The sequence below is a fragment of the Geotrypetes seraphini genome, chromosome 2 (genome assembly GCF_902459505.1).
Source record: "Geotrypetes seraphini chromosome 2, aGeoSer1.1, whole genome shotgun sequence".
Classification (NCBI taxonomy): Eukaryota; Metazoa; Chordata; class Amphibia; order Gymnophiona; family Dermophiidae; genus Geotrypetes; species Geotrypetes seraphini.
Window position 1 is genome coordinate 17,515,893 of NC_047085.1, and position 13,253 is coordinate 17,529,145.

Sequence of the window (13,253 nt, forward strand, 5' to 3'; positions counted from 1 at the left end):
TAAAAAAAACAACCCAAAGTGCCGGGTTTTGAAAAGTCATCCGGACCCCCAGACATGTCGGGGAAATCTGGACGTTTGGTAACCCTACCTAGATGTCATTTCTAGAATCAGGGCCTAAGCTTTTTGCTTTGCTATGACCCTCAAAAGCTCTTCTTCAAAGACAGAAGCAGCAGATCTTATGACACCCCCACCCCCCACCCCCACCGTCCCACGAACTGACTTGGGACCTGAGTTTTCTGATCTGCTGCTTTCATCCCCAGTCTCGGGAGAGGAACTCACATGCTCTAGCTCAGTGTTTTTCAACCGCTGTTCCACGGCACACTAGTGTGCCGCGAGATGTTGCCTGGTGTGCCGTACGGTCAGGGCCGCCATCAGGGCAGTACCACCAGTCTAGGGAGAGGGGCGGTCCGCCCCACATGGACAGGAGAAAGCTGGATGGGGGACCCGCGGAGTTCAATACATCTCGAGCCGCGAGGCTCGTCTTCTGTTCCTGCCTGCCCTGCAGCTAACATATAGCCGATCGCAAGCGTTCCCCGATGTCAGCGCTGACGTCGGAGGGAGGGCTTAAGCAAAGCCTGCCCTCCGATGTCAGCGCTGACGTCGGAGAATACTTCCGTTCGGCTATTTGTGCGCGGCAGGGCAGGCAGGAAGCAGAAGACTTGCGGCTTAAGCTTCGTTTTGCTGAGAAAGTTGCAAAGATGGGCTGGAAGGCAAACACGGAGCACAAAAGGGGGGAGGGAGTGCGTTTTGGACACAAGGCATGAACTTGGGAGAGAGGAAGGGAGGGAAAGAGATGCTGAGGTGGGGGAGGGAATGCGTTTTTGGACACAGAAGAAATGGATTTGGGAGAGAGGAAGGGAGGGAAAGAGATGCTGAGGTGGGGAGGGAATGCGTTTTTGGACACAGAAGAAATGGACTTGGGAGAGAGGAAGGGAGGGAAAGAGATGCTGAGGTGGGGGAGGGAATGCGTTTTTGACACAGAAGAAATGGACTTGGGAGAGAGGAAGGGAGGGAAAGAGATGCTGAGGTGGGGGAGGGAATGCGTTTTTGGACACAGAAGAAATGGACTTGGGAGAGAGGAAGGGAGGGAAAGAGATGCTGAGGTGGGGGAGGGAATGCGTTTTTGGCCACAGAAGGCATGAACTTGGGAGAGAGGAAGGGAGGGAAAGAGATGCTGAGGTGGGGGAGGGAATGGGTTTTTGGCCACAGAAGGCATGAACTTGGGAGAGAGGAAGGGAGGGAAAGAGATGCTGAGGTGGGGGAGGGAATGGGTTTTTGGACACAGAAGGCATGGACTTGGGAGAGAGGAAGGGAGGGAAAGAGATGCTGAGGTGGGGGAGGGAATGAGTGTTTGGACACAGAAGGCATGGACTTTGGAAAGAGGAAGGGAGGGAAAGAGATGGTTGTGTACACGGGGAATAGAAGAAAGGAGAATTTTTGGTCATAGGGAGGGAGTGAGGTACAGATAGTGGCATACCAGGGTGGGGGGAGGGCGGTCTGCCCCACCCCGGGTTTACGTCCCAAGGGGGTGCACAGCTGGCCACCCTCCAGTGTTGTCCCTAGGCCGGCAAATTGCGTCTCTTTAGCCACTTGAGTGCCACCGCCGCCAACGGTGTTGTTGGCGGTGGCAGCATTATAAAATACTTTCTTTGTGTTTATTTGATTCCTATTCAAGAGAATTACTTTATATATAGTCAATATAGGCACAGAGTTAAATTTTTTAACATTTTCTAATGGTGGTGTGCCTCGTGATTTTTTTCATGAAACAAGTGTGCCTTTGCCCAAAAAAGGTTGAAAAACACTGCTCTAGCTCACAACCAGCACTGGCAACTTACCCACGTTGTCTGTCACTTGGTAGGAGTCCCGGAAATCTTTCATGCGAAAGCCAATGACATCGATGAAATCCTCCACCAGTTTGAACAGTTCCTTAGCATTTGGCCCCATCTGTGAACCAAATCAAAACAATTCAAACGTGTATCAGAGTTGTTAATGACGCAATTATCTCTATCTTTCTCTCTCTCTCTTTGTGCTCGCTGGTTGAGCTGCTGCCTCTGTACCCAGAGGCTGTGAGTGCAAATCCCGGCCTGCTCCTTGTGGCCCAGGACAAGTCACTTAATCCTCCAGTGCCCACCGCTTTGAATGTCAGCTTTGAAATGCCAAAATGACAAAAAGGTGGTATACAAGTCCCCATTCCCTTCCCTCTTGTGCTTGTAGGCTTTTACGAGAGAGAGAGAGAGAGATTTAACCTTTCAGGCTTGCACAGCTTACAGAACTGATTCCTCTAGCGGTTCCTTTCCAACTCCAGTTGATTGAAAGGAAAATTTGCATAAATATTCATAGCAAAGGCAAGTACAAGAATAGACGACAATGGAAGGGAGTAACCTTCTTAAAAATGTTGGGTGAATGATGAAACTTTAAATAAGGTCCCTGAGGCAGAAGGCGAAAAGAGGCCCCAACTGACTGAAAGAATATATTTTGAATATAAATATTATTTGAGGGTATTTTGTCGTTGTGTTGGACACATCACATGTTATAGTTGTACAAAAGATGGGAGAATAATGATATGTGCAAAACGAGACAAGTTAAGCATTTGTCGGTCATCCTGCCGTGAGGAGTGCCCGAGAGCACGTTTCACAAGCGATGCGAAACAGAGAAAAATGAAGGCAGATAAGGACCATTGGGCCCAGTGGTCTCAAACTCGCGGCCCGGGGGCCACATGCAGCCCGCCAGGTACTATTTTGAGGCCCTCGGCATGTTTATCATCATCGCAAAAGTAAAATAAAACAGTTTCTTGATCATATGTCTCTTTAGCTATAAATTACAATATTATTATTAAGACTTAGCCAAAAGGAAAGATTTAGAAACTATAAAGAGTTTTACCTCATGCAAAATTGTCATTTCTTTAATAAGACATTAACTATTGTTTCTGAGGCCCTCTAAGTACCGAAAAATTCAAAATGTGGCCCTGGAAAGGGTTTGAGTTGGAGACCACTGATTGGGCCCATCTAGTCTGCCTACTATCCCCTCCTCTGCCTTAGAGATCCAACGTACTTCTCCCAAGTTTTCATGAATTCATATACACCAGGGGTAGGGAACTCCGGTCCTCGAGACTCGTATTCCAGTCGGGTTTTCAGGATTTCCCCAATGAATATGCATTGAAAGCAGTGCATGCAAATAGATCTCATGCATATTCATTGGGGAAATCCTGAAAACCCGACTGGGATACGGCTCTCAAGGACCGGAGTTCCCTACCCCTGATATACACCTTTCGACTCCACCACCTTCACCGGGAAGCCATTCCAAGCATTCACCGCCCTTTCCGGGAAAAAAAGTTTTTTCTGAGGTTACTTCTGAATCTGTCCCCTTTCACCTTCATCCTATGCCCCCTCATTCCAGACTTTTCTTTCAGCTGACTGAGACTCGTGTTATGCGCATTTATGCCACGAAGGTATTTATACATCTCTACCATATCTCACCCTCCCACCTTTTCTCTAAAGTGTACATATTGAGATATTTAAATCTGTCCCCATATTTCTTATGACGAAGACCACCAACCATTTTAATAGCCTTCCTCTGGACCGACTCCATCCTGTTCACATGCTTTTGAAGATGTGGGATGTGTTGCCAGAGGATGTGGTAAGTGCGGATAGCGCAGCTGGTTTTAAGAAAGGTTTTTGCTTTTCCTTTTGTAGTTTATTATATTTACTTATTTTTAATTTTTCTCGGATTTTCTCCATTTATTGTATTTTCGCATATCTTTTATAGTATATTTTATGCTTTGTGATTAATATTATTTCTTATTTTAATTCTTTTCTGTACCCCTGGATGCTTGTTTGTATTATTTCTCATTAGATTGCAATTGTTCAATAATTTCTCAACCTGGAGATTGTTCTAAACCTTTATTTCTGTTTATCGATTTTTGAATATCAATAAAAATTTCATTAACTAAAAAAAATCCTAAGTAGCAACATTCTAGAGCTCAGATTGTGATGTCATAATGCCTCATTCCACCAATGCCTAAGCTCCGTCCTCATCTGCACAAGCCTCAAACACTTTAAAATCATAAGCAGCAACATTCTAGAGCTGAGATTGTGATGTCATAATGCCTCATTTCACCAATGCCTAAGCTCCGTCCTCATCTGTATAAGCCTCAAGCACTTTAAAATCAAAAGTGTCCAAGACTTGTGCAGTTAAGGTAGAGCTTACAGGAATGGGGCAGGGTCAGCGATAACGAGAAAACTCATGAGGGCGGGAAGGGGATATCGAGTTCCTGTGGGGACGGGGACAAAATTGTCCCTGTGTCACAGACTAAGGCCCTGATTCTACAAAGTGCGTCCCGATTTTAGGCAGCTGTAGGCGTCCTACAGCTGTCTAAATCAGCCAATCGGGATGCACGTTTTTTTAAAAAATGCTCCCCAGGCAGGCTGCCTATATTGAAGGCGGGGCCCGACCGCCCCCCCCCTGACACTACCGACCGCCCCCCCCCCGACACTACCGATTGCTGGCAGGAGGGTGCCCAATCCCTCCTGCCAGAAGATGCCCCCCCCCGACACTACCGACCGCCCCCCCCCCCCGACACTACCGATCGCTGGCAGGAGGTGCCCAATCCCTCCTGCCGGAAGACTCACCCCCTCCACACACACACCCCCTCGCGCTAACAGCCCTCAAACCTCCCCCCAACCAAACTAACCTTTCCTTGTTGGCCAGACGGGACTTGCCCGTCCAGCCAGCAGGCCAGTCTCGTCGAAATGAGGCGGGCCCGCCCCTTCCTGGCCCATCCTTCCGTAGCCTAAGGCCTGATTGGCTCTAGAAGCCTGGACCAATCAGGCCTTAGGCATAGCGCGTCCGCCCATCCCCACTAAGTCTAAGGCCTGATTGGCCCAGGCGCCTAGATGTGGATATTCTGAAAACCTGGCCTGCCAGGAGATCTTGAGGACCGGATTTGGGCAGCCCTAGTTTAATAATGCTTAGCAAACGTGTGAACTGAAGACCTAGGGGTCCTTTCATCAAGTTGCGGTAGGGGTTTTACGCTCGTAATACCGCGCGTTAAACCGCCTGCCGCGCTAGCCGCTAACGCCTGCATTGAGCAGGCGTTAGTTTCTTAGCCGGCCGCGGGGGTTAGCGCGTGATGAGATTTCCGACGCACTAACTCCGCTAGCGCGGCTTGATAAAAGGACCCTCAAGTTGCTCCTTTGAAGATACCTTGTACGGGAATCTGCTCTCAGGTTGGCAACTGATGGAACTCCTGCAAAGAGTTCCATAGCTTAACTATTCGCTGAGTGAAAACATACGAGGGCTCTTCAAAACGTCTCAGCGCTTTTTTTTTTTTTTAAACACTATTTATTAAATGTTTCAAAAGCAAATTCCATCCCTTTTCCGCTTCGTCACCCTGGTCTGCGATGCATTTTTCACACGACATTCTACGACACGCCCTCTTGCCCCTTCTCCCGCCCCAACCATTTCCCGCCAAAAAAAAAAAAAAAAATGAAAGTGCGGAGACGTGTTGAAGAGGCCTCGTAGTTCCTCCTATTGATTTAAAAAAAGTTATAACCCGCTACATCCAACCCTTCTGAGCGGGGTACAATAAGACATGCATAAAATATATCATAACAGACCATCCTTAGCATGAAATAAAACAGATTACATCACAGAGATGGTCAAATGTAAATACTACTGATAAACACGCTGAAACGAAATTGCCACTCCTATGTCCCAGTGTAGTGTAGGATGCAGAGATCTAAATCTGGCAAATAGCAAACTGGAAATATAATCTCCTCAATTAGTCAAAGACTAGTACAGCGGAACCTTGGTTTGCGAGTATAATTCGTTCCAGAAGCATGCTCGTAAACCAAAGTGCTCGTATATCAAGTTTCAAGTTTATTAGGAGACTTGATCAATCGCTTAATCAAATATTCTAAGCGATGTACACTTTAAAATTTACAATTATTAAAAAAATAAAACAGACAATACAATACATACAATTACTTACATAATGGGTAAGAACTCTTAATTTAACATTGATAAACATAGGGAAAGGAGGGATGAAATACAATTCATAAAGTAAAGAAGAACCATTAAGGGAAAATACAAAAGGGGAATAGTTAACACAGGTATAATATTGTAAAATATGATGCTAGAACAGTAAAATTATGTTGTAAAGGCATCTTTAAAAAGGAAGGTTTTAAGCTCAGTTTTAAATTTTCCAAGATCTTTCTCCTCCCGTAAGAAAATAGGGAGGGCGTTCCATGTCTGCGGTGCAGTACATGAAAAAATAAATTGTCTCCTCATATTAATAATTTTTAATGAGGGAATAGATAGCAGATTTTGTTCGCTAGATCGTAAAATTCTCTTTGCAGAATATGGAATAAGTAACCTATATAAAAATGCAGGGGTCTTATTGATCAGAGTTTTAAAGATAATTAAACATAATTTATAAGTGATTCTGTAGATATCAAAGCGAGTTTCCCCATAGGAAGTAAGGGAAACTCGCTTGATTGGTTCCACATCTCCCCCCCCCCCTCCCAACGAGTCCACCGGTGCTGCTCGCTTCCACCTCACCACATCCCCAAAACAACCCCACCCCCTGAGAACCGGCATCGCCTGCCCACCCAAACCCTTACCGCGATCTGGCACCGGCACGTCCTGTGGGTTGGTGCTGCGTGCCGGTGCCAGAAGAGCCTGCCTTTTGCCGCTGATCTCTGCTGGGCTGGGCCTTGAGCATCTGCGCAGGCTCAAGGCCTTCTGGCTCCTGCTCTCTCTGAGAATCTCGAGAATCTCGGAGAGAGCGGGAGCCAGAAGGCCTTGAGCATGCGCAGATGCTCAAGGCCCAGCCCAGCAGAGATCAGCGGCAAAAGGCAGTCTCTTCCGGCACTGGCACGTCCTGTGGGTTGGTGCTGTGTGCCGGTGCCAGATCACGGTAAGGGTTTGGATTTGGGCGGGCGATGCAGGTTGTCGGGGGTGGGGGCTCGCTTTGCGAGGCACAATTTGCAACAGTGTTTTGCTCGTCTTGCAAAACACTCACAAACCGCGTTACTCGTAAACCGAGGTTTGGATGTATTTACTTATCAAGAGGAAAAGGTCTCAGCAACCCCGCAAACAATCCACAAGGGATAAAATAAGTCTGCATGAACTGGGGTTCCGGTTTCTTTCCTAGACCTAAAAAAAACCCTCTTGATTAAACCACAATGTCCACTCCTAAGTCCCCCAGCTATTTTCTCTTTCAAATTTCTAGGTGTCCAGTTCTTACCATTTGAGCTTCTTCCCACTTGTCTCTGTTTTCTTCCGCGAGCAGGTTGCTGATGATCTGAACAAAGTTCTGGCAAGGGGAAAGGAAGAGGCAAAGTCAATCCATATCAGAAACTGAGCATCTTTCATAAAAGCAAGGTCCTGTAAGCAACGGCGTTCAGTTTGCTTTGGAATCTGGCAGGACTTTACTACTTTAGCGACTGGGAGATATTATCTCAATGACCCAATGGATTTTGGTTTATTAACCATACGACCCCCTGAGGAAGGCTCTGTGTAGCCAAAACATGGCCCGCGTCAGGTCATACAGGCAAGGAGTCATTCCAATAAATCTTTTACTTAAAGGGCAAAGATTTCGAGACAGAGACTGTCTTTATTGACTTTTAGCACTCTTGACTGTACACCGACAAATGCACGAAGGACAATGGCGCCCCGTCAGTTGCGCTAGTGTTAGGGTAAGGTTTAGATAAGGATTAAGGGAACCCTTTAGGGATTAGGGTTCCCATAATCCTCAACTAAACCTTACCCTAACACTAGATACCAAGTGAATATTTTAAGTGTAGTGGGGGGGGGGTTCCCCCCCCTCAAAAAGACATAATTGGAGCGCCATTGACTTGGCGCCATTTGTCCTGCACACACTTGGTGCACGCATTTGATGGGGCGCAATTGTTCAGCGCACATTTGTCGGGTCACACTCTTGACGATCATGATTGAAATAATATTAAAGCTCCACTTTATGTGTTTCTACTTGTAGTTTTTGTGGAGGTCTTTTTTTTTTTTCTTGGTGTTCGCGCCAAAGAATCAGTGTGTGCCAGTGGAAAATGCTACCTCTCGCCTTCAGGACTAGGAGTTATCATAGCTAGGGTTACTATATTTAAAGAAAAACAACCCTGGACACGTGACCCCACCCCTTTCCATCTCCAGCCCCGCCCTTTTCCGTCCTCCAGCCCCGCCCCCAGAAAGTCTCCTCTCTTTGCAAGGATCTCCGGTCGTGTCTGGAGGGCCTGGAGCTTGCACGGATGCATGTGACATCATTCGCACATGCTCAGAGGCCCTTCAGATGCAGATGGAGCTTGGAAAGGCTTTCCAAAACCCGGACAAACGCCGGGTTTTGGAAAGTCTGGGTTTTCCCGAATGTCTGGTAACCCTAATCATAGCTCAGCACGACCGGCCTGCATGAGTGGGCCAGAGGCACTATTCCCTCTAAGCTGATCGGGAGTCTTCCGCCTACAATCCTGCCAGTGGGGGGGGGTACTATTTCACTATCACATCTTCAATAGTGAGGGGACGGGCAAGCTCTGCAGGACTCCAGGGAACCTTCCTCTCCCTAGCAACTGAAAATGCAATACTGAAGCAGCGCTCCCCACTGGCAGTCGGAGGAACAGGGAACAGCGGTTGGAGGCCCATTGTGTTCTTTTTTTTTGGTCTGGCTTGGTTTTCTGTGCATTGGACTTCCTTTCTTTTGCTGCCTTGCAATCACTGAGGTTTGCAACAACTTGGGAAATGTCAACAACATACACCAGTCGTTGCATATCGTTAAGAAGTGAAAATGAGCCAAACATAGGTGACAGTTCATGGTTTGTTTTTTTTCCATTTACCATTAACAGAGACATTAACTCTTTCAATAGTGCACACTATGAGGGCAATTCTATAAATCTACACTTCCAATGATGTCACCCACTGAACGCCAACTCTATAACAGCATTTGTGCACCAAGATGCCATTCAAGAATACTAGCGTAAACCCGGATTGGTGCAAATGGGTATTTGCACTACAACAACGCACTTAACCTATAGTATTCTATAAGTTATGTACATACATTGGAGGCATGCCCATATATACACAAGCCCTTGTAGTTACATGCTGAGCCACTTGCCTTATAATAGTGCATAGTGCAATTACATCTAATTATCTTGGTACTTATGCGCACAAAGGGGCTGATTCTACACATGGGTGTCCTGATTGTAGGCGGAAGTTGGCATCCTACTGTTGCTTCACAGTCAATCGGGACGTATATTTTTGAAAAAACAAAATGCAGGCCCCAGCACGCCTACATTGTGGGTGTAGGTCGTGCGCCTACGGAGATGCCTAGAGATGCTTATGGATGCTGAAGGCGTGGCATGGGTGTGGTTTCCACCGGAAGTGGCCTTGGGCATCCGTAAGCATCCCTATGCGTCTCTGTAGACACAAGACAGATGCCTTGAATGTGGGCCTGTAAAGTGCAGGTCTACATTTAAGGCATCTGTTAGTAAAAGTAGATGTGATTCTCTACAGGACGCCGATGCCTGATTGACATACGACTGGCTGCCACCGAGATCAGCATCCTTTAGAGAATCAGGCCCAAGGTGCCCAGTATAGAACTGTCCTGTATATGCAAAGAGGGCTTACTCTTTTCCCAACTGCATACCCATTTGAACCATTGTGCTTCTGTAAACCGTTGTGCATATGCAAACAGCATGTGCGAGAGTACACTATCAAGGAAAGAGTATGCCCTCTTCACAAATAGTGTGCATTCTTTCAAAAGAGCAAGTATTCAATGACTTTGTTCTCACATCGGCAAAATGGCCAAATGAAAATGGCACAAACTGAACCTCTGCAATTCTAATGACTAGGAAAATGGTACAAAAGGAAACCTTTTGGTTCCCATTCCTATTGTTCAATACTCTGAATGTACACTTCACAATCTGCTCTCATTTTCTCTTCCTACACTTTTCGTTCTTTCCTTTCTGCCATTTGTTTCTCTGCCTCCTTCCATTTCTTCTTCCAGTTATAGACAGAGTTGTATACAAATAGGGTTTCAAAAAAAATGGCCTTGCTCACCGCATGGGGTAAGTGCACTCTTGATTGGTGAACCTGGAAGCAAGACATGACAGAGTCATCTTTGGCCCTGATTGGAACTTGGGTGTAAGAACCAAGAGTTATGGAAGGCAGCTGAATGACTTCAGCCCTGATCAAGGTTCAATGGAAGCACCATCAAAACATGGGCATCTAGTTGGGGTCAGGAAGGGGCATCAGGGCCTGATGAAGAGTGAAAGGGTTAAGAACATAAGAATAGCCTTACTGGGTCAGACCAATGGTCCATCAAGCCTAGTAGCCCATCCTCACAGTGGCCAATCCAGATCACCAGTACCTGGCAAAAACCCAAAGAGTAGCAACATTCCATACTTGGGAAAGGGAGAAGAAGGAAGACCTTTAACAGTAGAAGAGAAAGAAGAGGAGGATATGTGTGGGAGAAGAGAGAATGAAGGTAGTAATTGTGGACAGAAAGGAGATAAGAGGGAAGGAGGAGAATAATAATAATAATAACTTTATTTTTGTATACTGCAGTACCATAACATGAGGTGTGGGGATGAAGAGATTGTTGTAAATGGTCTTGGATGAGGACTGCTGTTGGGTGGCATAGACTGGATGAAGAAAATGAGAGACGGAAGAAGAGAATGAAAGGGCAAACTCAAGTAGGGATACATAGGCCCATCGTGTATTCCCACTGCTGCCAAACCCTCCTCAAAATGCAAATCATTGGCAGAGTAGAGAAGGTTGGACTTTACAGTGAGTAAGACCTGGAGAAAGTTAAACATTATGAATATACAGTAGATATTGGTATGCCTTCAAATGATGGTGCTAGAGAAGAATACTGCAAATACTCTGGATTGCCTGAAGAACAAATCAATCAGTCATGAAGGAGATGAAACCAAAGCTTCCCTTGGAAGCTCAAATAACAAGATTTTGACTTTCATACTTTGGATACATCATGCGAAGAGGACGATCTTTAGAGAAAGACAATATGCTTGGCACGGTTGAAAGTCAATGTAAGACAGGAACACCAGCAAGGCAATGGATCAATACCACAGCAGCTGTGAATGACACTTTATTGATGATTAGCTACCTGACTGAAGACTGAACACAATTCAAGGCAACTAGCCACAGGGACCCCATAAACCAATAACGACTTGATGGCGCTTGACAACAATATGATGGTATACCTGGAGATATCAAATTCAATTAAAAAAAAAAAAAAGCCTTAGACCTTAGCGGAAATGACAAGGCACACATTCAATGCTATAATGACAATATTAATAATAAAGCAATATTATAAATATCAAACAAACTCCTCTGCAACATAAAATTGACATGCTTCACAGGAAGGGGCAACCAAGACAAATCTCATTCCTCTGTCCCTTGTAAAGCTCTCCAGCTCTCTTTAATACACAGAAATACTGAGTGCTTACACAGAGAAGCAATTTCATCTTTTGTTTTTTGAGCCCTCAGCATTGGGAGGGCCAATGGCAGTCCTTGGCCCTTCCCTATGTATCCCAGGATACATTGGGAGAGGCCTTAGGTGCCTGGACCAATCAGTGACTTAGGCCCCCCTCCCCAGTGCATCTCAGGATGCACCATGAAGGGGAAGGCCCACCATTGTGAAGAGTTAGGTCTGCTGGTTGGAAGGGATAAGCATTCCTCCAGCCGGCCTTACTACAAAAGGTACGGGGGATGGGGTCGGGAGTATCGGTGGTTGGGAGTCATGTGTTTCGGGGGTGTTGGGGTGGGATGTTCGGGAGGTATCGATGGTTGGGGAGGGTCATGGGTTCGGGGGGCCTGCAGGAAGGAGGAAATGAGCATCCCCTCTGCTGTGGGACTTCAAAGGGTGCTTCGGGAGTTACAGCAGGAGGGAGTGGGCATCCCTCCTGCCAATGTCGGGGGGGGGGGTCCCCTGCCGCAGCCACTCAGCTGATCTCAGCAAGGGTATTTTCCCCGATCAGCTGAGCCGGCAGGTCTCCCTGAAGCCACGGCTCGGGTTATCCGGGCCTATATTTCAGCCGCCTACCTTGCTGTGAATCGCGTCTAGGGCCATTTTAGACCGCCTAACGCCACATTAGCTGCACCTATTTTGGCGTACCACGGCCAAAGCTGCATTGCCAGCCATTTTTTATTTAGGCGACAGTAGGCGCTTCAACACTGCCATTTTTTTTTTTTTTTTGGCCATTTCTAACGGTGTTTATCAATTAACTTAGGCATTGGCAGGGTGCCTGACGCCTAAGTTTAGGCGCTGGTCATGGAATTTCCCTGTAAATGTTCTGACACTGCTCCAACACTCATAGGAATTCTATGAGCGTCAGAGTAGCGTTGGAGCATTTAGGGCTCCAGGTCGCCGTAGAAAACTCTACCGCGGCTTAGTAAAATGTGGGGGGGGGGGGATAGTTGGTTCATGGTAGGTGCATTTCCTGTACTTAGGAAACATGATTGAAGTTGGTACATTTATTTAAAACATTTATACACCGCCTACAAGCATTAAAAACAAATACATTCTACATAAAACAGGAAACATCAGCTGTCTTAACACCTTCACTTCTGTCCACTTACAGCATATTTACATAAATATGTTCGGAAGTGCTTCTACTCTCGCTGGACGTTATGTTCCATATGCTCACGCTTTGACCATTCTGCCTTTAGATTGCTGGTACAATCTTTGCTTCTCAGCTCTCTTGATTAGAAACATAGAGTATGACGGCAGAAAAGGGCCATCGGCCCATCAAGTCTGCCCACTCGAATAACCCTCCCCCCTAAACACTCCCTCGAAGTGACCCCCACATGTTTGTCCCATTTTCTCATTTATTATGCTGGCCTAAAAATAATCTACGAAGATCGCGACTGATTCAGAACACACCTGTCAGCCTGAAAAAATTAGGATCGCATAACTCCTTTTTATAGGAAACTAGTGTTTAAGCCCGTTACATTAACAGGTTCTAGAATATATAAATATGTCTGTCTGTCTGTCTTTCTTTGTCTCTCTCCCTGCTTCTGTCTCTTTCTTCCTTTCTCTCTCCCTGCCCGCTGTCTTTCGTTCTCGTGCGCTGCCTGCCTGTCTTTCTGTCTCTCTCCATGGCCCCCTGCCTGCCTACCTTTCTTTGTCTTTCTCCGTGGCTACCTTCTGTCTCCCCCCCCAAAGCAAACCAAGATTGCTCCCTGCCCCCCAGCACACCCCTCTCCCCAAAGCAAAGCAAGTTCGCTCC

General features: G+C 46.4%; 1 protein-coding gene across 5 annotated transcripts in view; it reads right to left on the minus strand.

Annotated features, from left to right (window-relative positions):
- The window catches only part of ADGRB1 (adhesion G protein-coupled receptor B1), a 525,063-nt gene that overhangs the window by 259,339 nt on the left and 252,471 nt on the right, over positions 1 to 13,253 (minus strand). For all 5 annotated transcript variants that reach the window (XM_033935216.1, XM_033935215.1, XM_033935214.1 and 2 more), the window contains exons 11-12: positions 7,247 to 7,315; positions 1,836 to 1,944 (exon numbers count right to left, since the gene is read on the minus strand). In XM_033935216.1, the coding sequence (XP_033791107.1) occupies positions 1,836 to 1,944; positions 7,247 to 7,315 (178 nt within the window). The remainder of the gene's footprint in view (positions 1 to 1,835; positions 1,945 to 7,246; positions 7,316 to 13,253) is intronic.